Source organism: Gopherus flavomarginatus, chromosome 5 (genome assembly GCF_025201925.1).
Source record: "Gopherus flavomarginatus isolate rGopFla2 chromosome 5, rGopFla2.mat.asm, whole genome shotgun sequence".
Lineage (NCBI taxonomy): Eukaryota > Metazoa > Chordata > Testudines > Testudinidae > Gopherus > Gopherus flavomarginatus.
Window position 1 is genome coordinate 39,834,784 of NC_066621.1, and position 25,524 is coordinate 39,860,307.

General features: G+C 46.2%; 1 protein-coding gene and 1 long non-coding RNA gene across 14 annotated transcripts in view; both read right to left on the reverse strand.

Annotated features, from left to right (window-relative positions):
- LOC127051048 (acyl-CoA (8-3)-desaturase-like) overlaps nt 1-25,524 on the reverse strand; it is a 161,534-nt gene that overhangs the window by 64,004 nt on the left and 72,006 nt on the right. For 5 of the 13 annotated variants that reach the window (XR_007774380.1, XR_007774382.1, XR_007774381.1 and 2 more), the window contains exon 1: nt 6,955-9,910. The exons of 1 other annotated variant lie outside the window; for it this stretch is intronic. Coding sequence is in view for 7 of the 12 variants with exons in the window: in XM_050952895.1 (XP_050808852.1) it covers nt 6,955-7,185 (231 nt within the window). In the remaining 5 variants the exon portion in view is untranslated. Of the gene's footprint in view, nt 1-6,954; nt 9,911-10,262; nt 10,761-14,990; nt 15,090-23,615; nt 24,531-25,524 lie in introns of those variants that run through there. 7 more of the 13 variants (XR_007774383.1, XM_050952900.1, XM_050952899.1 and 4 more) reach the window with 4 other exon arrangements.
- On the reverse strand, nt 1,525-6,905 carry LOC127051116 (uncharacterized). Its single transcript, XR_007774397.1, has 2 exons — nt 2,796-6,905; nt 1,525-2,149 (listed from the first exon to the last, which is right to left on the reverse strand). It is a non-coding gene; the product is annotated as an uncharacterized LOC127051116 (long non-coding RNA).

Consider the following 25,524-nt stretch of genomic DNA (forward strand, 5'->3'; position numbering starts at 1 on the left):
GTACGCTGACGAGTCTCATGAGCACATCACGTTTGGCAGTTGAGCTATCCCTTAAGATCCAAGTAACAGTGAGGAGTCTGATGATGATAGCGAGTCACGTAATGCGTAAGACACGAAATTGCTTGTGGCATGCACGGACATGCTCAGCACCGTGGAACGCCACCTTTGGGCTCGGGAAACAAGCACTGAGTGGTGGGAGCACATCGTCATCGAAGTCTGGGATGACGAGCAGTGGCTGTAGAACTTTCGGATGAGAAAAGCCACTTTCATGGGACTGTGTGCTGAGCTTGCCCACACCCTGCGGCGTAAGGACACGAGATTGAGAGCTGCCCTGCCGGTGGAGAAGCGGGTGGCTATTGCAATTTGGAAGCTGGCAACTCCAGACAGCTACCGATCAGTCGGGAACCAGTTTGGAGTGGGAAAGCCGACTGTTCGAAGCATGTTGATGCAAGTTTGCAGGGCCATTAATCACATCCTGCTAAGAACAACTGTGACTCTGGGAAACATGCAGGACATTGAGATGGCTTTGCCCAAATGGGTTTCCCTAACTGTGGAGGGGTGATAGATGGGACACATATTCCTATTCTGGCACCACCCCACCTAGCATCTGAGTACGTTAATCGGAAGGGGTATTTCTCCATGGTTCTCCAGCCACTTGTGGATCACCATGGGCGTTTCATTGATATTAACACAGGCTGGCCCGGAAAGGTACATGATGCACGCATAGAATCATAGATTATTAGGGTTGGAAGGGATCTCAAGAAATCATCTAGTCCAACCCCCTGCTCAAAGCAGGACCAATCCCCAAATGGCACCCTCAAGGCTTGAACTCACAATCCTGGGTTTAACAGGCTAATGCTCAAACCACTGAGATATCACACTTCCCCAACAGTGGCCTGTTCAGGAAGATGCAGGCCGGGACTTTTTTCCCAGACCAGAAGATCACAGTAGGGGACGTCGAAATGCCCATTGTGATTCTTGGAGACCCCGCTTACTCGTTAATGCCGTGGCTCATGAAACCGTACACAGGGAGCCTTGACAGCAGCAAGGAACGGTTCAACTACAGGCTGAGCTGGTGCCGAATGACTGTGGACTGTGATGTTGGCCGTTTAAAGGGGTGCTTGTGATCTCTGTATGGGAAGCTGGACTTGGGGGAAAGCAGCAGCCCTGTGGTTATATCTGCATGCTGTACCCTCCATAATATTTGTGAAGGGAAGGGTGAAAGATTCAGTCAGGCATGGACTTCTGAGGTTCAATGCCTGGATGCTGAATTTGCACAGCCAGAAAGCAGCACTACTAGAGAGGCCCAGCACAGGGCTGCAAGGATTAGGGATGCCTTGAGGGAGGAATTTGAGGCTGAAAACCAACAGTAATGTTTGGTGCCTTGCAGGGGAGTGAAGTGAAGTGGTTACAATGTTAATAGGAATCTGTGTTTGCTAAGCTGATTTGCAGTGCCTGTTTCTTTCCCGGTCTAAGGTATCTTTGACTTTCTGCAATAATAAAGACTCTTTTCAAAGCCAAGAATTCATTTATTGAAAGGAAAATAACTTTATTGACAAACACAAGTTTTTGGGAACCTAAAAGGGCAGCGGGGTGGGGTGGGGAACTGTACAGTCACAGGTTTGAATATGTCCTGTCTGGAGTGCTGTGCAAAGACTGCTGCACTTCAGGATGGCTACACTGCATGGTGAGGGGAGTTGAGTGCAGAGGGTAATGGTCGTAGTTCTCAGGGCAGCCTGGTGAACGTACAAGTGTTGGAGGCAGCTGGTGGTGGTGGTAAGAACCTGGATGCTGGGGAAAGGGATTTTGAGCTGACATGGGGACACAAGGGAAAGAGCTTTGGGACAAGGGTGGCAGTGGAGGCGGGCACGGTAGTGCTGCGCCTGCATGGCTACAAGTGCCTGGATAGAGTCTGCTTGGTGCTCCAGGATGCTTATCAGCTGCTTTGTGCTTTTCTTCCTGTCCGCTGCATTTCTCTGGCGGATCTTGCTTTCCCTTTCCCTCCAGTCCTGCACTTTTTGATTCTCTGTGACAGAGTGCTGCATAACTGCTTGCAGCATGTCTTCTTTGCTTTTTTGTGGCTTCTTCCGGAGGTTTTGAAGTCTCTCAGCTGATGATAACACAGGCAGCCGAGATGTCAAGATTGCATCTGTAAAGGCAAAAATGCAACACTTAACAGAGGCAGCATTGTTTATATCAGACAATTATTCCCCCACAGTTAAGGAGGGTAACAGTCTTCACAATAGCATAATTTTCCCATCCCAAAGAGAGCGCACATAACCCACGAGAGCCCCGGAATGGTGAGTAAGGGGGACTGATTGCTTCAGGGCTCTACTGTCCTCAGGGTTTCTGTGCGTTGAGGAAAGCAAACAGCTGCAGGGGGCACCTACACTGAACACTATCCCAACATTTTCCACAGGAGTTTATCCTGGAAGATATCTCGCTGTTGCGGGTCACCTGGGAAGCATGGGAGGGTATTCTACTGCAATGTGGATTCCACCCTGGCCCCTATGCAGCTTGCCTGTGTCTTGTAATGGTCCCCCCACCCCTCGCAGCACAGTGGCGCGGACGTGTTAGCCTGACTGGGACAAGGACCACAGTGGCTCTCCCAAGAAACCTGCACAAGTGAATTGCCCACGCTCTGGCTGAAACTTTTGAAGAGATTACAGAGGCCGATTGCCGTGACATGATATACCACATCAATGCGTTGTTCCGCATCTAGGCATGAATGCATGCAGCCCTAACCCTCCCTCCTTTCGCAAAAAATTTCAATCCTGAAAATTAAAGCCGCTTACCGGTAACCCGCTCCTCTGCTTGTCCTCCACCAAGTACCGGCTGCTGTGACTGGCTACCTTCCTCTTGGCTTGAGAAAAGCTCCTGGCCGCATGCCTCCTGGGACTCCAGGGTGTCTCCTCCACCCCAGTCCCTCACTCTCACTTTCCTCCTCCTCCTCCTGCCCCTGCTTTGAAGTGTCCATTGTGGTCCTTGGAGTGGAGGTGGGGTCACCCCCAAGTATCACGTCCAGCTCTTTGTAAAAATGGCAGGTCATCGGGGCAGCACTGGAGCAGCAGTTTCCCTCACGGGCTTTGCAGTAGGCACTCCGCAGCTCCTTCACTTTAACCCTGCACTACAGCGTGTCCCGGTCATGGCCCCTTTCCAGCATGGCCCTTGATATCTGCCCATAGGTATCGTAATTTCTACAGCTGGAGCGCAGCTGGGACTGCACAGCTTCCTCCCCCCAAACACTGATGAGGTTCAGCAACTTGCCATTGCTCCATGCTGTGGCTCGTTTGCCACGTGGAGCCATCGTCACCTGGAAAGATTCACTGATTGCACTCTACACCTGGCTGAGCAAACAGGAAAGTGATTTTTAAAATTCCTGGGGCATTTAAAGGGCAGGTCTGACGCTTGGTCACCTGAGGCCAGGACAGCAGAGTTCGAACTGATGAGCAGAGTGGCTGAACAGGCATTCTGGGATACTGCCGAATACCTCTGGAGGCCAGTAACAGCGCTTTTGATGGCCACACTGGCGGAGCAGCGCTGCATCAGCAGCGCTATAGTCATTATTCTCCAAGTCGAGGTGGAGTACAACCAGCGCTGTAGCCAGGGAGATACAGCACTGTATGCGCCTTGCAAGTGTGGACAGTGAGTGAGTTGCAGCGCTGTAAAGCCACCACCGGCGCTGCAACTCTCCAGTGTAGCCAAGCCCTAAGTAACTTGCTCCATGTCTCACAGGGAGTCTGAGACAGCAGGAACTTGAACTAGTGTTCCCAAGTCCATTCTACTGCCCTAGCCATTGGGATACCTCCTTTCATTCACCTGGCGGCTGTAGAGTGGCAGTAACCTCTAATGGAGGCAAAGTCTCTAACGCACATTTTGGAAACGATAGTACTGACAAAGAAGAATCATGCGCCACAGTCTTAAAGGGACCATGTACTTTTTTTGTGAAATAATTTTATTTTAGATTTCCTTATTACCTCTGGCCAGCAATACTAGTGTTACTGTAGAGAAAGTAATTGTGCTATTAAGCAAGTACATTCAGATCAGTCTCCTTTTGTAAAAAACACAAAACAAAAACAAACAAAAAAAAAACACACACACACACACACACACCACACAGTTGAGCACACAGTCTGATCACAATGAGAAAAAAACAGCCTCCTCTGAATGCCAATCTCCACTACATCCCTTGGAGAAAGCCCACCCTCTGAGAAGAAGGCAGTCAGCATATCACAAAGCCACCCAACTTCCTCACAAGCTGATTAGCTGACTGCTGGTTACCTCTTTCTTCTTCATTCCACTTCCTCTATCTCAGAGTAAGCAGGGAGTTCCCTGCACACATCCCTCCATGGGGAGAGCTTCCAGATCTTGTATGAAAATGACAAGGGAAGGAAACACACATGATCCCTTCTATCCCCTCACCCTTCTTCAGTGAGCCCCAGTTCCTTTTATTTCCTGCTTCTATTCCCACAGGCAAAAATCAAACAAATAAATACAGGATTGGTGGTGAAGAGGTGACATCCAGTTCTGAAGTAAGTCTGATATTTACCAGTATGTCCTGACTTGTATTTTATCACTTTTTCTAAGGAATATTTCTTTAAATCAATAGTGCCCCTCTTCCTTCTTATATTTCTCATGCTACCCTCAATGTAATTCCAGGGATGGTGAAGCAATTTTTAAGAGTGGGGGTGCTGAGAGCCATTTAACCAAACTGTAAGCTATATTATATATATAAAATGGAAACCACTTCAAGCCAGGAGGTGCTGCCACACCCCCGCCAGCACCTCAGTTCCAGCACCTATGTATGATTCCCACCTGTCAGCTATTCAGTGTGAAACCAGCTGGGAGCAGTGCACAGCTGATAAGATTAAGGGTGTATGGATCAGCTTTCAGGGTAGGCAAGTACAAACAGTGTTCTAAAATGCTTCAAAATTGGAGGAGGTTTAGATTCTGAAATTTATCTACCAAAAATGATATCCTAGCCCTCTGGATTGGCTAAAATATCCCAAACACCAGATGTGATTTATATGAAGGAGATCAATGTGCAACAGCAGTGATTTTTTAAATTAATTATTATTATTATTTTAGGAAGGTTGGAAAGGGAAGCAGGAAGAACACCATTTTTACCTGTTAGTTTTGTCTCCCAAAACACAATTAAGAGGCAGAAGAACCAATGAAACTGCAGACATCTTTAGCACCTTTCTAAACATCATTTTTTCTTTCACAAGTCCCCCAGCATCTGCAGGAGGGATAGCTCAGTGGGTTGAGCACTGGCCTGCTAAACCCAGCATTGTGAGCCCAATCCTTAAGGGGGCCATTTAGGGAACTGGGGTAAAAATCTGTCTGGGCATTGGTCCCCCTCTGAGCAGGGAGTTGGACTAGATGACCTCTTGAGGTCCCTTCCAACCCTGATATTCTATGATCTGGTACTGTACCACTTAGCAACAAAAATGAATGATGAACCATTTAAGAAAAGGGTAAGAGAGGAGTTCTCTGTATTAAAGAGCCACAAGGAGAAAGCAACAACAACAACAACAACAAAAGATAGCCACTCCAAAGGTGAACAAGAAATAAACCTTTATATGAAGAAAGCTGAGCAGAAATACAAAGAATTTAAATGCAACCCAGCCATAATGTAGCCCAAAGATTTCAGTGGGACTGTAGGTTGTAAGATGCAGCTGCATTTTCAGTCACAGGTGGATGCAGGGGCGGCTCTAGGCATTTTGCTGCCCCAAGCACAGCAGGCAGGCTGCCTTCAGCGGTTTGCCTGCAGGAGGTCCCCGGTCCCACGAATTCGGTGGCAACCTGCAGGAGGTCCGCCGAAGCTGCGGGACCAGCGGACCCTCCACAGGCATGCTGCCGAAGGCAGCCTGCCTGTTGCCCACGCGGTGACCGGCAGAGTGCCCCCCGTGGCTTGCCGCCCCAAGCATGCGCTTGGTGTGCTCGTGCCTGGAGTCGCCCCTGGGTCGATGAATCAGAAACAATTTCGAAAAATACCTTTTGCTAGTAAAAACCATCTTGCTCGGATTGTTTCAGGTTGGGTACTAGCCAGCTGCCCAAGTCAGAGAGGGTGACATAAGACTGGAGGCCCCTGAAACAGGGGGTTACAAGGATATTTTTGTGGTCTGCACTGATGATAAGATGTCAGATAATTGAATGTCTGACACTGATTTAAAGAGGCTTATAAAGGGACATCTACAGCTGGGCAGCAGGGACTGAGAGCAGGAAGCACTGCCTATGGAATATATTGGGCTTTGGCTTTGTTTGTCTGCTCAGTGATATCTTTTCACATCTACATAATGTGCCAAGAGTTAACAGATTCTTTTCCACCCACAGAAACAGGAAACTCATCTCTAAGCAACCTGTGACACCTAGTTCCCCAAAACAGCAGAATGTTTTACCAGCCAGTTATTATTTCTCCCACAAGAATCCCTGACACTGAGGAGGGAGAGATCTGAGTGAAAAGAACATTTGTTTCTATCCATGAGTATTAGGAGAGGTAGTTTCCTCTGCCACTCAACTATCAGCAGAAACCATCTCAAGTGACACATCTGTCACACTCCAATGCAGATTGAATAGGGAAGTTCAGTCGGCTAGAAGTCACTTGAAGTCACCAACCTATCAGTGATATAAAGGATTAAATAAACGCTGTGAAGTTTAGTGCGACTGCAGGCACAAATCTCTCTCGTATGACAAATACCTTTCTCCTCAGCCTGCCGCTGAGTCCTTGCCCCTCCTGTAACCTTGATAAATCAATCACTGTCTATAGCGCTCCAACAGCTGTCCTGACCGTACAGAGGCCAATTACTTGGGCTCTCCCCTCTGCTGCCACCAGCTGTGGCATCCTGTCCCACACAATGATTGATAACCCAACGATCCCATCCCCTGCCCGCCTGGGTCCCAGTTCTGCCCTTGTCCCGCCCCGCTGATAATCCCGACGCCGCTGCCCCTCACCGTGGCGTCCTGCCCCGCGTAGCTGCTGATGACTCGGGCGCCCCCCGGGTGCCGCCGGTAGAACTGGCTGATGTCATAGACCTTCCTGTCGATCACCAGCCACCGCTCCTGCTGCGGGTGCCCCCGGCCCGTGCGGAGCCCGATCTCCTCCCAGGTGAAGCGCCGCGGGGAGAAGCCCGCACCTGGCTCCAGCTTCTCCATCCCCGCCTTAGGGCCCCGCAGCGGAGCCATTCCCCCACCCGCTGTCTCAGCGCTGAGACCCGCTAAGCCAGCCAGCTACTGAGCCGCACCCGCTCTGCTCTATCATAACCAAACTGCGTATTGCGAGCGAATCGACCCGCCTCTGGCGCGCCCTTCCCCTAATCTGTCCGCCGGGACGTGCCCTGGGGAAGCCATTGGCTCACGAAGGGCCACCCACAACTTCACTTCCCTAAACTACAGCCCATCCTTCGAGAGCCCATTGACTGCCCCGCTCTCTTCGGTCCTAAGCCAACTCACTGGCTATCCCAGCAGTCAATCAAATCCCAGCCGGACAATTTACTACTTTATTTCTTAAAGGGGGCCACGTTGCTAAAATCACTCCCATTCGTCTTTTCCCGGAGCCTGTGGGAGCAGGGGAGAATAGCTGGAATCCCTAGCCTGAAGCTGCTTGTAGAGGGACAGGCTCAGGCTGTCAAGTGAGACTATCCTGCTGCCACCAGTTGTGGCACCCGGTAAATTCCCCTCTGAGCTTTACTAGCTAGGACAATACATAATGAAGGAGAGACAAGGTGGGCGAGGTAATCATTTGCTAGGCCAACTTCTGCTGGGGAAAGAGGCAAGAGTTCCAGTGAAACAGAGATCTTCCTCAGAGTCTGTGTAAGCTCCAAAGCTTGTCTGCTTCATAGCAGTTTGTCGAGTAAAAGATACAGTGTTATCTCCCTGGCCTTATTTCTATTTCTATTCAGATATGTTAATGTAAACCACTGAAGATAATGGGGTTTACGCATCAGTCACTGAGAGCATTCTCTAATGATACACAGGCCGCAGAGATCAACTAATGATTTGACTAACCTGCAGAACTTTTACTTCTAGTGATGATGCACAAACTAGAAAGAGCCCGAACAGGGCTGTCACATCCTAGACTGAGTTTTCAGGGCTGGCAATTAAAAATGTAGTGTAACTCATGTTACATTTGATACAAAAGTCACAGAAAGACAATAAATATGAAACCCCATGATGCCATCTTTACAGACCCTTTTTCAGAGTAGAACTACACTTTACCCAGACCATGATGAGTTTTAAAGATTGTTATTAACACCTTGAATTGTACCTGAAGTGAACAGTGACCAGCAGAGTGCATGGAGCATGGTGTACAATATCGTATAAACCAGAGGTGGGCAAACTACAGCCCACGGGCCACATCCAGCCTGCAGGACCCTCCTGCCCAGCCTCTAAGCTCCTGCCCCAGGAGGCTAGCCCCTGGCCCCTCCGCTGCTGTTCCCCATCCCCTGCAGCCTCAGCTCACTGTGCCACCAGCGCAATACTCTGGGTGGCAGGGCTGCAAGCTCCTGGGGCAGCGCAGCTGCACAGCCGTGGCCTGACCCGGTGCTATGAGCTGCACAGTGGCATGGCTGGCTCCCGCCACGTGGCGCAGCTGCCTGTCCTGGTGCTCTGCCTGTCCTGGTGCTCCAGCCACCCAGCGCCGCCAGCTCTCCAGGCAGTGTGGTAAGGGAGCAGGGAAGGTTGGATAGAGGACAGGGGAGTTTGGGGTGGTGGTCAGGGGGTGGAGGTGTGGATAGGGGTCAGGACGGTCGGAGGGTTGGGAACAGTGTTGAATGGGGCAGGAGTCCCCAGGGGGCAGTCAGGAAGGAGAGGGGGCTGGATGGGGTGGTGGTGATTCTGGGGGCTGTCAAGGGACAGGGAACAGGGGGAGTTGGATGGGGCAGGAGTCCCGGGGGAGCGGTCAGGAGGTGAGAAGCAGGAGAGGTCAGATGGGGGAGGGGATGGGCCATGCCTGGCTGTTTGGGGAGGCACAGCCTCCACTTACTGGCCCACCACACAATTTTGGAAACTCAATGTGGCCCTCAGGCCAAAAAGTTTGCCCACCCTGGTATAGATGTATAATCTAATATACAGTAATGTGGTATGTAGGTCCTAGTCCCAAGATGCAGGCAGGGTGGATGTTTTTAAATATTTAATAGACATTTTGAAATGGCAATTGGCGAGTTAATACTGAAAAGTGACAGAAAAATACATGTTTTAAAGGAGCATCTGAGTGAGAATAGAGCACATGGCTGGCACACAAGAAGAGGAAGGGTGCTCTAAACTTAAGGAGCAGCATGGAAGAAAGGGCAAATACAAGAATGGGTGGAGAATGTAACAAGGAGGACACTAAGGAAGGTATTATTGATTGAATGTCAGCAATGAGAAAGGAGCTCTGCAAACATAATGTATGACAAATGCTATGTTATAGGACAGTGGCTTTCAACCTGTGGTACATGGCCCCTGGGGGTTCACAAACTATGTTGAAGCAGCCAGTGAAAGGGGACTATGAAAATAGAGTTTCAGATCCCAGAAAAGGCATTCCATTTTTCTGACCAATCAAAAGTATGTGAATACTCCCACCTTCAGGTCAAACACCAGAAATGTTGTTACCATAGAAGCCCACAGTTTAGCACCCTCTCTCACACTGCATCAAATGCCGTACAAAGCATATGCAACATTTATAGTTTAATTCTGTTCAGTCAGTTTTCAGTCTAAGACTTCTATGGTAGGAGTTCATGGACCATAGACAGAATTTTCAAAGTTGTCCACACCTCCCTCTGAAATTTTTTAGGGGTCCGCAAATGAAAAAGGTTGGAAACCACTGTTATAGGACATCGACATCTATAGAGTTGGTGGCTGTGAGCAGTCAGACAAAGGAACAATCACAGAGTGGTGGGAGAATCCATCACATAGAGTAGTGTTTCTTAACCTTTCTGAACCCAGGGTTTGCTGCCTTCCTAAACTGTCATGGACTGTTTGAGAGAGCAGGAGGAAAAAAACAAAAAGCAAACAGTGTTTCACTGGTGTTTATTGCTGTTTTTTCAGTATTGCCAGGAGTTGCCTTTTCGTACTATCTGCATGTAAGATACTTCTTACTTGCTTACCAACAGTTCAACTAGTTATGTGATATGAAAAATGTTACCCTTCATTTGAAACAATGTTTAAAAATCAGGTTACCAATAATTTTGTCTATAACTGTATACCTCATTTTGTACATTAGAGATAATTCAATTGATTTAGTTTTAAAAAATAATAATAAACAATCAGATGGATTCACTCACCATACTGATAACAAGATGTTTATACCTGTCTTGAAGACACAAATCTTTCAATCCGGGGATGAATATTTGACAAGGACACTTGGAGCATCTTTCCACTGCTCAGCCGGTTGCTGTATTTTGTTTTTGTTGCAGTCATCACTGAAAATCCAGTTTTGCAGAGATATGTGGAATGGAACATGAGCAAAATTTTGACATCTTGTTCATTGAGTTGTGGGTATTCACTCCTGATTTTGATCCAGAAAACAGATAGAGTCACTTAATAAAAGTGTAACTTCAGACCCTCATGACTTGACATTTCCAGCAACTTGTCCTCCAGTGATAGTGACAAAGAGGTCTCAGTTTCTAGAGAGGAGTATGGATCATGAACCCATTGTTTTCCTTTTTGTGGATCAGAGTCTGATGATAAATAGTCCTTGAACCTTTGAAGAGTTGATTTTAGATGGAATGCAATTATTTCGCATAGGCGAGGCAGATCCACATCTTTACTGTCATCAATATCTGAAAATGCAAAAGATGGGAACATGTCATAACAATCACTCCTGACTCTCTCTTTCCAGACTTGGAGAGTTTTTTTTAAAGGCCATGATCTTGTCATCCAATACAAAGACACTCAACATAGAGAGATTGAACTGATTGAAGTGACAAAATATATCTGCCAAATATGCAAGTTTGGCGAGCCATTGTAAATCCTGAAAGTATGGTGCCAGAGGATACTTCTTTTGAGACAGAAAGGCTTCAAGTTCACGTCACAGTTCACATACTCGGTTTAATACTTTGCCATGGGATAATCACTGCACTTCAGCATATAAGAATAAGTTCTGACCCCATTTCTCAACACATTGTAGCAAATATGTGACAATTGAGTCCATTTGATTTAACAAAATTCACAATTTTAACAACTGTACTGAGGACATCATTAAGCTCTGGAGACAATTTCTTGGCTGCCAAGACCTCTCGATGAATAAAGCAGTGTTGCTTGAGCAGTTAGTGCAATTTCCCTCACTCTTGCCTCTACACCAGAATGTCTGCCTGTCACTGCAGCCACTCTGTCAGTGCAAATTCCAACACAGCGGTCCCACCAAAGTCCGTGTCCTGTCACATACTCATTTAGGACCTAGAAGATTTCTGCACCTGTTGTGTTTTGTGGCAATTCTTTACAGCAGAGTAGATCTTCATGAAATGAGCATTCATAGGCATAGGCGCTGCCTTTTGTTTTTGCTGGTGGGTGCTGTCAAAGAGGTATGTGTGTCTGGGTGAAGGGAGAAAGAGGCACTCTGCCAGTTGGGAGGAAGGCTATTTTCAGCATATTTATACACTTCTTTTATATTCTAGTTATTGAATGTGGGTATCATTGGTATCTTTACTATTTTAATGATCAAATTGTTATGAACTAAATAATTACATTATCATGAATTATAGTATATTAAAATCATTGCAGTCACCTACAAGCTGTCTTCGCTAATGTCCTAGTTAAAGACATTATGTCTCACCGTAGCTTTCTGGATGAAACAGTCAGCAATCTTATTTACATCTAGTTCCCTGGTATGGTCTTGATGCACATTAAGAACAGCTACATTATTCAGTTGTGTCTGATCCATTGATAACTGGAGATAATTTTTAAGTCTTCTGAAGCTGTAGAATAAGCATTCTGCAGTTCAGGATGATACAGGCACAGTGAGAAGGATTCTTATAAATTTGCAGTGCTCTGGAAGGGTTAGGGTGAGGGTTCGGGTCCCAATGCCAGCTACAAAAATGCCATGCAAATACCTGTTCTCATTCTCTGATGACATTGTAAATAAGAAGAGGGCAGCATTATCTTCTGTAAATATAAACACTTTTTTTTGTCTTAGCGATTGGCTGAACAAGAAGTAGGACTGAATGGACTCTTCCAGGCTCTGAAGTTTTATATTGATTTGTTTTTGAGTGCAGGTATGTAATCAAAAAAATCTACATTTGTAAATTGCACTTTTATGACAAAGATTGCACTTGTACGAAGTGAATTGAAAATACTATTTATCATTTTTACAGTGCAAATATTTATAATAAAAATAATATACACTTTGATTTCAATTACAACACAGAATATGATATATATGAAAATGTAGAAAAACATCCAAAATATTTAATACATTTCAATTGGTATTCTATTGTTTAACAGTGCAATTAAAATTGTGATTAAATACATTTAGTTTTTTTGAGTTAATTGTGTAAGTTAATAGCGATTAAACAACAGCCCTACTTGCAACAAACCCACACTTAATTAAGACTAATCATATTTTTGATTGAAGGCTGAATGTTTCCTTTTCTTTTCTAATCCTTCTTCCTTATCATGTTCAGAGACACTCACATCTCTATTCTGTTTTTCTGAACTTTTGTTAGTTCTGAAAAATAGATTCAGAGGTAACTGCTTTGACAATGACATTATCTGATTTAGCTAAGTAAACGCTTTACTAGAACTTAAATTTTGCTTGCTGCTTTCTGTTAATTACTTCCTTTCAACAAATGTGAACTAATGTGCTTTTCATATCAGCACCATGGCAACCAATGTCAGCTCAATCAGTTTATTTTTTAATGTTCAGAAATAATTGAATGAATACAGTCATCTAAAATGCAATACAAAAAACCTTTACATTTTAAATATTAATATTCTGTGTCAGGAAACTCTCAGGCACTGGCAAGGAGGCTGCACAGACTGGCACTGGTCCACCGACCAGTCATTGAGAAACTGACAGTATAGTGTGCCAGTGATCACCCACTATATCAAAATAACGTGTTTCAGACGAAGTGGGTATTTATCCAAGAAAGCTCATGCTCCAAAACGTCTGTTAGTCTGTAAGGTGCCACAGAATTCTTTGCTGCTTTTACAGATCCAGACTAACATGGCTACCCCTCTGATACTTGGTGTTTCTGTTACTCTCACACACACAGGTCAGTGTGATATACAGTCTCAGAGCCATAAACACAACCCATCCCAAGAGGTAAATAAAATAGATCGCAAATACCCTGATTGGGAACCAGAAGAGAACACAAGCTGAGCAATCCACATTTGTTTATACAAAATGACTGCATATGTAACTGTCTACAATGGAAAACTTGCCCACGTACAAATACAAACAAATACTAGCATCAGCAGCCTATAGGTTTTCTAAGCATATTCTTGATTTGCATGGGGTTGCCAGAACAGAGTGTTCAGACTCTGGGTGTGTCTACACTTTTAACTTGGCACACATTTTGTTTTTCTGTATTAAGTGATCTGCAACAACCATTGCTCAATCAGCTCATGCACACCACATTGTTATCTTGTGACCAAGTTAATGTTGCGTTATATCTATGTGGCCATGCAGCACAGCACAATGAGTGCTCAGCATTCTGGTCAGGTTTCCCATGGTATATTGTTCTGCAGCTCTGCTGCATGCCTTCTGAGATGTTTTGAGCTCTGCATTCTGATATTTTTACTGGAAAGTAATGGAATTATGGAGTTTGTAGTCAAACAAAATAATTTCCGTGACTCCTTGTTTCACTATGTGGTACGGCAGATCCCCACTTCACCCCAGTCAGAAAGGCATTAGAGCATCTCTGGGCACAATCTGCCTCAATCCAATGCACTTGTATGCCTGAGATGGGTGGATACCTAAAAGGGAGCCTGCTCAGGATGTGTGTGGGGGGAGGGGCACTCTGAAGAAGCAGGACTGTAACTGTGAGCTCCCTGGCTCCTGGAAAAAGAGATTGCTGACTGGGGAAATGGCTGGAGAGCCTTGACTGTCCAGGCCTTCTCAGAAAGGAGAAGAGCTGATACTTCCATCCTTGGCTTCCTGAAGCTGTAGGACTCTGTTTTTTTGCGGGCTGCAGAAGCATATTGACTTTTTTTATTTGTTTTACTCTGACTGCAAGGAGGCACACACCAAAGGGAATACTAGAGATGGATAGCCTGCCTACCTCACCTAATCATCCTTCCTGTTTCTATGATTGAGTGCCATTTTTAAAGCACTGTCAGGCAGCATGGAAGAAATGCAGATGATCGCTGTAATCCTCACATACTCATGAATATAAACAGACTACTGGTAGACTATCTAAAGACACGCAGTGACCGTAGAACCAGGGTGATAAGACCCCCTAAGGATGCAACAACAGACACTTCTCTTACTTACATCTTTTCCTGGAACAGTGTCTCATGGTGGAGCACTGCATTTGGCTCAGTCAGCTAATAATGACTGGTGGGACAGGGTAGTAATCTAGACCTCCGATGACCAGCAGTGGAAGGCAGAACTTCAGGATCTTAAAAGCCACTTTCTTAGAACTCTGTGCAGATCTTACCCTTAAGCTGCAGCAGCAGACCTCCACACATGACAGCCCTCAGTATGGAGAAATGCATTGCTATTGCCATTTGGAAACTTGCCACTCCTGATTGCTACCAGTCAGTTGCTAACCAGTTTGGTGGCAGTAGAATCAACTGTCAGGGCTGTTGTAATGAAGGTGTATGCTAGTATCAAGAAGATGCTGTCCTCCCATGTCATAAGACTAGGCAATGTGCAGGCAGCTATTAATGACTGCATGGTTAAGGTTCCCTTATTGCAGAGGGTTCATTGATGAGATTCATGTGCCTACTCTTTGCCCCCCACCCCCAACACCAGGCCTTGGAGTTCATCAACAGAAATGGGTATTTCTCCATGATACTGCAAGGCCTTGTTGATCGTCAGGAAAGGTTCACCAATATTTATGTGGGGCTACCTGGAAAAGTCCATGGTGACAGGAAGGATCTTTTTCAGTCATTCTAGGAGATGCAGCTTACCCTCTGCTCTCCTGGCTTATGAAGCTTTCACTGGACAACTGGATAGGTAAAAAAATATAAAACAAATTTATTAACTACAGAAAGATAGATTTTAAGTGATTATAAGTAGTGAGTGTACAGATCAAAGCAGATTGCCTAAGAAATAAACAGAACTTCCTCCTCCTGGTGTGATGAATGGCCATTTTGGTCAGCACCCGGAGGAAGTAGATGAGGAGGTTCTGGAGGAGTCAGAGTAGGGATGCAACCTGACACACCCTATATAGATGTGTGCCAAGGTCGTCTTCTGAAAAAGGGGAAGGTGTCAGGAGAGTTCATGAACTACACCAGGTACACACCAGTGCTCACAACTTTATGGAGAAGCCACCTGCTAATATCACCAGCAAGCCATGGAACCAGAGTGGAGTACAGGGTGCCCCAATGCGCCTTTTCACCTTCCTCAGGTAGCAAGTTGGCGTCAGGGTGGGAAACAAGGGTGAGCAAGTGAATGGTATGAAGCACAAGCATGTACAGATGTTCTCTGGGTGTGGTTTGGAGGCAGACTGGCTGGATATTATGCTGCTAACACAGATAGTGCATCAGGGATGGTCAGGCAAGATCACACTGCAGGGGCCTAAACACAAATTCCTCAGGACTTGGGGTGAGGGGTGGGCAGAAAGCACTTTCCTGCAGTTCCTGTTCAAGGAAAGGAAAAGAAAGAGGAGGCAAGGCTGTCCTCATCTCCTGGAACATGCTAGGGAGCCCTCAGTGTGGACAAACACATGCACTGGCTGAGTGCCACAGAGTCCACCCAGTCCCTCTGACTGTAGTCCAGGAGGTCTCAGATTCTTGTGCCATCAGCCAGGACTAACCTCCAGCACACCAAGAGGGATTCTACCACCTACATATATAAATGGGGTTGTGCAGCAGAGGTTCTTCCAGGAAGTTGTCCCTCTCAGTGGCTGCCATGGACCTGGTTGTTGAAACTAGTTCCAGGTCTTCAGGCAGTCCTGGTAAAAGACCAGCAGCTCAAAGAAGTCTTGGGAGACCTCTCGGGTGGAGATAAAAGAGCTGCCAGTCATATTGGAGCCCTGAAAGTTGGTGGAGGAAGGTGTGCACCAGTATGCTCCATGCCAGACTACCTGCACTATAAAGGAAACTCTGAAGGATATGGAGGTGGAATGAATGGACCTGGCTGTGGCTGAAGACCAGGTCTTGTTTTCCCTCCCTCAGGGGGAAGCTCAAAATACCTGCAGAGACCCAGTGCAGCCCTGGCCAAAAAAACTCCAGGACCTTCATCGGAGGCTGTTCAGGAGTCCTAAGGGTGGGCTCAAGTTGTTGAACTGTTGCCAGAGCATGGACTGAACCAGCTTGTTGAGTACCAGTGCCCTCCCTTGAAAGGAAGGCAGAGGAGCAGCCCCATCCACCTCTGCAACAGGTCAGACACCCTGGCTTCTACACTGGTCCAAGTCTCCAATGGGGAGGGATTGGTGGCAGAAAGATATACACCCAGATAGAGCAATGGATCCACACCATACAGAATGGTACAAAGCATGGGTGGGAGGGAGTCTGCGTGTCACCCATCCCAGACCATCAGACCAGAGTTCTTGACCCAGTTGACCTGGGCAGAGGAGGCCACTGAATAGATGGCTTGTCAAGCTTCCACACATGCCAGATCCACCACCATGAAGGGAGAGCAAGCCTCACTGAGTGGGTGTGGGTTACATAACCTAATCCTGAGACCTACCTTCCTTCTCTCCCCCTGCTGCCACTAGGTAATGACCTGTGTTGTTTTCTCTTTTTCAGTGTATTTGAGCAGTATTGTCAATTCTAGATATTTTATCATGAGTCTCACAACATTTTATATTTTGGTTGCTGTTTAATGGAATCATTTATGCAATAAACTACTACAAATTAATAAATAAGCTACAATGCAAGGTACACAAGAAAACCATAATTTTCCATAGCCTTTTACTCAAGTGTAAAAGCATAGCCAAGATAAAATAAGGAGTGGCACAATTTTCCCCCTCTACATCCCATAAAACAACTGCAATGCTTATGATCCAATCCACTGCACAACCCTCAATAACAGCTGGATATACAGTTGCACATTTTAAGGCTTCAGACTCAAGAACAAAAGGCATTGTAACACTACACCCCATATCCTTCACAGGAATATTGTTATAATATAATTATAGCATATCTAAGATGTATTTTGATACACAAGATGGGTCTTGTGAGGTAACATTGGAAGGTTTATAATTTACTGAATACGATTTTCATATTTGTATGCATGTATCATTTCTGTATCTGAAGTTAGAAATATTGACTATATCAATTACAAGTGGGTCTACACCTGGGGAATGCCCACCAGACAGAATGCAATCAGTCTGGATGGGCCATTAGGGAGAACAATAGGTCTTTGAAGATACTATTCTCCCACCTTCCTGAGAAGTTTCCTGGGATGCCACAAACAACCATTAACTTATGGCTGCTTTGACACTGCAGAATCATGTGATCATGGCATCTGGTACTGGATTCCATGATAGAATACCAGTATTTTTCCACTGAGGGCAGGGGAAACAAAGGGTTCTTGCCGTATGTAAAACCTATTTAAGGCCAGGGAGTGATTTAAACAGGGTTCATTTTTCTCTGAATCCCCACCCAGGGTGACTGCTGGAAACATCTAAGAAACAAAGACAAAAGGGGGGAGAAGAGCTGATCCCAGGCTGGAAAAAGTGTCTGGCCTGTGAAAGAAATGTTTAAAACAACATTTAAGGTGAGAAATTACTACTTGTAACCAGTTTCTTTAGTGTATTAAGCTTAGGGTACGTCTACACTACGGGATTATTACGATTTTACATAAACTGGTTTTGTAAAACAGATTGTATAAAGTCGAGTGCACGCGGCCACACTAAGCACATTAATTCGGCGGTGTGCGTCCATGTACCAAGGCTAGCGTTGATTTCCGGAGCGTTGCACTGTGGGTAGCTATCCTGTAGCTATCCCATAGTTCCTGCAGTCTCCCCCGCCCCTTGGAATTCTGGGTTGAGATCTCAGTGCATGATGGGGCAAAAAACATTGTTGCGGGTGGTTCTGGGTACAGCCTCACCCTTCCCTCCGTGAAAGCAGCAGACAACCATTTTGCACCTTTTTTCCTGGGTGAACTGTGCAAACCCCATAGCACAGCAAGCATGGACCCTGCTCAGATCAAGACCGCAATCGTGGACATTGTAAACACCTCGCGCATTCTCGTGCAGTCTATGCTGAACCAGGACCTGCAAAGCCAGGCGAGGAGGAGGCGGCTACGGCAGAACGGTGACGAGAGTGATGAGGTCATGGGCACAGAATTCTCTCAAACCGCGGGCCCCTGCGCTTTGGAGATCCTACTGGTAATGGAGCAGGTTCTAGCCATTGAACGCCGATTTTGGGAAACAAGCACAGACTGGTGGGACCGCATAGTTTTGCAGGTTTGGGACGATTCACAGTGGTTGCGAAACTTTCACATGTGTAAGGGCACTTTCATGGAACTTTGTGACTTGCTTTCCCCTGCCCTGAAATGCCATAATACCAAGATGAGAGCAACCCTCACAGTTGAGAAGTGAGTGGCAATAGCCCTCTGGAAGCTTGCAATGCCAGACAGTTACTGGTCAGTCGGGAATCAATTTGGAGTGGGAAAATCTACTGTGGGGGCCGCTGTGATGCAAGTAGCCAAAGCAATCATTAAGCTGCTGCTACAAAAGGCTGTGACTCTGGGAAAAGTGCAGGACATAGTGGATGGCTTTGCTGCAATGGGATTCCCTAACTGTGGGGGGGGCGATAGATGGAACCTATATCCCTATCTTGGCACCAGAGCAACAGGGCACCCAGTACGTAAACTGCAAGAGGTACTTTTCAATGGTGCTGCAAGCACTGGTGGATCACAAGGGACATTTCACCAACATCCACGTGGGATGGCCACGTGGGACGCTCACATCTTCAGGAACACTACTCTGTTTAAACGGCTGCAGCAAGGGAATTACTTTCCAGACCAGGAAATAACAGTTGGGGATGTTGAAATGCCTGTAGTTATCCTGGTTGACCCAGACTACCCCTTGATGCCATGGCTCATGAAGCCATACACAGGCAGCCTGGACAGTAGTCAGGAGCTGTTCAACTACAGGCTGAGTAAGTGCAGAATGGTGGTAGAATGTGCATTTGGCCATTTAAAGGCGCGCTGGCGCACATTACTGACTTGCTCAGACCTCAGCCAAACCAATGTCCCCTTTGTTATTGCTGCTTGCTGTGTGCTCCACAATCTCTGTGAGAGTAAGGGGGAGACCTTTATGGTGGGTGGAAGGCTGAGGCAAATCACCTGGCCGCTGATTAAGTGCAGCCAGACACCAGGGCGATTAGAAGAGCACACCACGAAGCAGTGTGCATCAGAGAAGCTTTGAAAACGAGTTTCATCACGGGTCAGGGTACGGTGTGACTGTTGTGTTTGTTTCCCCTTGATGAATCCCCCCCCTTGATTGACTCATTCCCTGTAAGCAACCCACCCTCCCCCTTCGATTACAGCTTGCTTAAGGAAATAAAGTCACTATCATTTAAAAATCATGTATTCTTTATTTAAAAGTCATTATAAAAAGAGGGAGAGAACTGACAAGGTATCCCGGATGTGGTTTGGGAGGAGGATAGGAGGGAAGAAAAAGGCCACTAAAAATATTTCAAAGTAATGACAGCCTTTTGGTTGGGCTGTCCATGGGGGTGGAGTGGGCAGGTGCACAAAGTCTTCCCCCACGCGTTCTTACACGTCTGGGTGAGGAAGATATGGAACATGGTGAGTGGTGAGGGTGGTTACACAGGGGCTGCAGTGGCACTCTGTGACCCTGCTGCTGTTCCTGAAGCTCCACCAGACGTCGGAGGATGTCAGTTTGATCACACAGCAGCCCCAGAGTTGCATCCCGCCACCGCATATCTTCCTGCCTACACCTCTGATCTTCCTGGCGCCACCTCTCTTCTTGAGCGTCCCTCCTGTCCTCACGTTCACTGGCATCTTTCCTGTAATTCGATACCATGTCCTTCCACTCATTCAGATTAGCTCTTTCATTGCAGGTTACTTCCATGATTTCTGAGAACATTTAGTCTCGTCTTTTTTTTCCTCCGCCTTATCTGAGATAGCCTTCGGGTTGGAGTGGGGAGGCTTGAAAAATTTGCAGCTGCATGAGGGAGGTAAAAAAGGGAGAGAAGTATTTAAAAAGATACATTTTACAGAACAATGGTTATACTCTTTCACAGTGAACAACACTATTCACCTTACATAGCACATGTGATTTCACTACAAGGTCGGATTTTGCATCTTAATATTGAGTGCCTGCGGCTCTGGTGTTAGAGATCTCACAGACGCAGGTCCGGGCAGCAGAATTCAGCTTGCATGCAGCAATGGTAAGCCATTGTCTTTCGTCTTCTGCAGCCTTCATATACACAGTGCCCTCCTTTCCCAAATACCAAGCAAAGCCCATTCAGTGCTGCTTCTTTCCTGTTAACATGCAGGAGCAGAAACCACCCCCTCATCCAATTCTCTGGGATGATCGCTTTACCCCTCCCCACACCATGTGGCTGGTATCATGGAAGATCACTGCTAATCACCCCCCTTCCCCCCGACCACCGCATGGCTGGTAGCAGGGAAGATCCCTGCTAGCCAAACGCGAAAAAGCTCAGTGCCATTCCCCCCCTTCCATCCCCCCACTGGGCTACCTGCAGGGAAGGATTTCTTTTAAGCAACAGGCAAACAGCCCAGTAGGAATGGCCATCTCTGTCCCCTTAATTAAATTCCTGAATTTCAACCAGGTTACCATGAACGATATCACTATCCTGAGGACAACACAGCGAGATAAAGAACGGATGTTGCTTGAATGCCAGCAATCACTGGGACCATACCCAGCTAGGCTTTGTCATGCAATGATACCAGATTACTTGCTACATGCATGGCATGGTCAAGTGCCCTACCATGGTGGACGGAATAAGGCTGCCTTGCCCAGAAACCTTCTGCAAAGGCTTTTGGAGTACCTCCAGGAGAGCTTCATGGAGATGTCCCTGGAGGATTTCCGCTCCATCCCCCGACATGTTAACAAACTTTTCCAATAACTGTACTGCCCGCGAATGCATCCCAAGTCCTCAGGGCAAATCAATCATTAAAAAATGCTTGCTTTTAAATCATGTTTTATATTTACAAAGGTACACTCACTAGAGGTTGCTTCCATGGCTTCATTGTCTGGGCTAGTGGCTTGGGAGGACTGGGAGGGTAATTCCGTCTGGGTGAGAAAAAGCTCCTGGCTGTTGGGGAGAATGGAGTGCTGTGTGCTCTCTGCAAGCTCGTCCTCCTCTTCCTCCTCCTCATCTTCCCCGTCCTCAGAATCCTCAGGCACGGCTGAGATTACCAACCCCACCTTGGAATTCACGGACGGGGTGGGGTAGTGGTGGCGGACCGCCCTAGAATTGCATGCAGCTCAGCGTAGAAGCGGCATGTTTTCGGCCCTGCCCTGGACCTTCCGTTTGCTTCTTTGGTTTTCTGGTAGGCTTGTGTGAGCTCCTTAACTTTCACTCTGCACTGCATTGAGTCCCTGGTGTGGCCCTTCTCCAACATAGCCTTGGAAATTTTTTCAAATGTTTTTTCATTTCGTCTTTTGGAACGGAGTTCTGTTAGCACAGAATCCTCTCCCCATATAGCAATCAGATCCAGTACCTCCCGTGCGGTCCCTGCTGGAGCTCTTTTTCAATTCTCAGGAGACTGCATTGTTACTTGTGCTGATGAGCTCTGCGTGGTCACCTGTGCTGGTGAGCTCTCCATGCTGGGCAAACAGGAAATGAAATTCAAAAGTTCGCAGGGCTTTTCCTGTCTACCTGGCCAGTGCATCTGAGTTCAGATTGCTGTCCAGAGCGGTCACAGTGGTGCACTGTGGGATACCGCCCGGAGGCCAATATCGTCAATTTGTGGCCACACTAACCCAAATCCGATATGGTAATACCGATTTCAGCGCTATTCCTCTTGTCAGGGAGGAGTACAGAAACCAGTTTAAAGAGCGCTTTATTTCGATATATAGGGCCCCGTTGTATGGATGGGTGCAGCATTAAATCAGTTTAACTCTGCTAAAATCGGTATAAACGCGTAGTGTAGACCAGGCCTTAGTTTGCATGTTTGTTTTATTTGTTCAGTAATCTGCTTTGATTTGTTTGGAATCACTTATAATCCCTTAAAATCTATCTTGTGTAGTTAATAAGCTTGTTTTTGTTTTCTCTAAAACCAGCTTGTGAAATTCATAACTGGGAGGCAAAAAGCTGTGCATATCTTCCTCCATGCTGAGGGAGGAGGCGAATTTCAATAAGCTTGCACTGTACAGTTCTCTGTTCAGTGCAAGACAATACAGTTTTGGGTTTGCACCCCAGAGGGGGTGTGCACTTGAGTCTTGGGCAATTCCCTTTCTTAGTCTTCCCATCTAGAGCTGATTTCAGTGTCTGTCTCTTTCTGCAGCTGGGTGTGTCCCTATCTGTGTATGTGCTGGAGGAAGCTTGGTGGCCTGGCTCAGCAAGACAGTGTAAGGGAGCATAGGCTGGTGGAATAGGTGGGCTCAGTGGTACCCCAGTACATCAGATGGCACTCCCCAGAATGGCAGGTTACCCATCACAGGCATACCTGAGAATATTGGGCGGGGGCGGGGGGGGGGTTATACTTTATAGTGGATGACCCCTGAGTAAGTCTCTGCACTTCAGGCTTCCACCCATTGTTTCTCCCTTTCTCCCTTACTCATGAATATTCTGCAAAGTACAACATGCAGCTATAATCCCAGGAAAGTTTTGTTCTTCAGCTTCTAACCCAGCCCTAAAACATCACCTTCTTGCTTTCAGACAGCCAAATGAACACTGCACTGTGTGGAAGTAGAGAAAGAACTGACAGGGATTTGTAGGGGGTTTCAATGCATGACAGTCTCTGTTAGCAAGAGTTAGGCTAGCTGTAACCCTACTAACGTGAGATTTGTAGAAGCGAGGATTGTGTGAGGCGAGTGGGAAAGAACTGTATGAGAAGTTGTTGTGACCTTGTGTCGATAATAAGGAATGTAAATTGGCATCTAAATAGAAGTGAGAAAAATAAGATATCAAGATGGCCTATGCATAAACAAAATGCAGCTGTCGCTTATTATTGTATGTAACAAAAAGTATAAATGCTTGCTGTAATTGTTTACCTGTGAAGAGACCTGCCTAGGACTGGGGCAACCCTGTGTCCTAGGGCACTCCCTCCCTCTATACAATTGTAAAGAGAAAATAAAGTATCTGACTCTGCTGCACCCAGCCAAAAAGTGAGAACTAAGTTTTTCTCCGACAATTGTCATTCTGCGACTACAGAGGTGATAGTTAAACAGTTCCTATCTTTTGTCCAAGTGGTCTGTAAATGGATTCATTGTCCAGGGAACAGAAGACAAGACAGGTCCCCAGGATAACAGGAGCAATGTTCACACCATTAATAATGAGAGGTCCTGGGGGCTGTTGTAATAATTGAGCCTACACATTTACCCTACTTGTAAGCTTAACTGTAAGAAAAAACGGTTACTCACTTTCTCATAACTGTTGTTCTTTGAGATGTAGTGTTCACGTCCATTCCAATCAGGTGTGCATGCTCTGTGTATAGAACTGATGAATGAAATCGTTTTTATTGTTCACTTTATCAATATAACTTCTGTTTACGGTTTGCCATCCACTACACTTGTCTATATTGTAACTTCTGTTCACTGTTTTCCATATTGAATTCAAACCCCATTTTAAAACGCTCACTCCATTTTGTGAAAGCTTCCTCTAACCTTCATTTTGCAAATCCTGCTGTACTCTTATTAGTTAGTTTAGATGTGTGAATGAGGTACGTATGGATGATGGAATCAACCTCCAGCCCCGGCCTGTCCTGATGAAATAAAGTTCGAACACCAACGGCTGAAGATGCAGACAAGAGCCCTAACAAAATAAGAAGAGTCCACCCTAAAAAGAAAAGGTACAATAGAAGGAAGATCAAAGCCAGGTCTGAGGCTGAAAGTCACGCCTGCAATTGACGGGTGATCAATCACCAAACCCAGAGGCAGCGTGACACAGCAAAACTTATAGACTTGAATTCAAACAAAAGCTTAGAAAAAGGATGAGTGAGATGGAAGACTTTGGAGGGTAACGTTCTGCTGCCAACATGGACGGGCATCGGTGCATGCCCAACAGAGACCCAGCTCGTCCTTGTGCCCGGCTTTCCTGGCCAGTTAGCCGCCCAAGCTACGAACCCAAGCTGCAAAATCAAACCACGAACTCAAGCTATCTGCAGGACTGGTAACTATGCAGCAGCTGCAGAACATGTGATGGATATGAATGTGTGTGTGTGTGTATAGGTATTAGGTATAATGCATGTGTAGAAAGATTAACATATTAATTATTGGTCGTAAATCAAATTATCAGAGGGGTAGCTGTGTTAGTGTGGATCTGTAAAAGCAGCAAAGAATCCTTATAGACTAACAGACGTTTTGGAGCACGAGCTTTTGTGGGTGAATACCCACTTCGTCGGATGCATGTAGTGGAAATTTCCAGGGGCAGGTATATATATGCAAGCAAGAAGCAAGCTAGAGATAATGAGGTTAGTTCAATCAGGGAGGATGAGGCCCTGTTCTAGCAGTTGAGGTGTGAAAACCAAGGGAGGAGAAACTGGTTTTGTAGCTGGCAAGCCATTCACAGTCTTTGTTTAATCCTGAGCTGATGGTGTCAAATTTGCAGATGAACTGAAGCTCAGCAGTTTCTCTTTGTAGTTTGGTCCTTTGAAGTTTTTTTGCTGCAGTATGGCCACCTTAAGATCTGCTATTGTGTGGCCAGGGAGGTTGAAGTGTTCTCCTACAGGTTTTTGTATATTGCCATTCCTAATATCTGATTTGTGTCCATTTATCCTTTTCCGTAGAGACTGTCCAGTTTGGCCGATGTACATAGCAGAGGGGCATTGCTGGCATATGATGGCGTATATTACATTGGTGGACGTGCAGGTGAATGAACCGGTGATGGTGTGGCTGATCTGGTTAGGTCCTGTGATGCTGTCGCTGGTGTAGATATGTGGGTAGAGTTGGCATTGAGGTTTGTTGCATGGATTGGTTCCTGAACTAGAGTTACTATGGTGCGGTGTGCAGTTATTGGTGAGAACATGCTTCTCACAATAGCTGACTATGCTGAATATGCTGGCCACACAATAGCAGATCTTAAGGTTAACATTGCTTAACACGGTTTTATGTTGGACAGTGACAGTGTCATATTAACACTTTTGACTCTCTGGGCCCATTTAGTCCATCAAATTAATAAAACAGGACAAAGTCTTCATGATTCATTAAAGTAAACAGGTATGCACGAGTTCCAAAAGATCCTAGCATCATGGACTTTTCCAGAACTCCCTGCATTTATGTTTGTGAACCTGCCATGATAGTCTCTGGAGCACCATGTAGAAATATCCCTCTG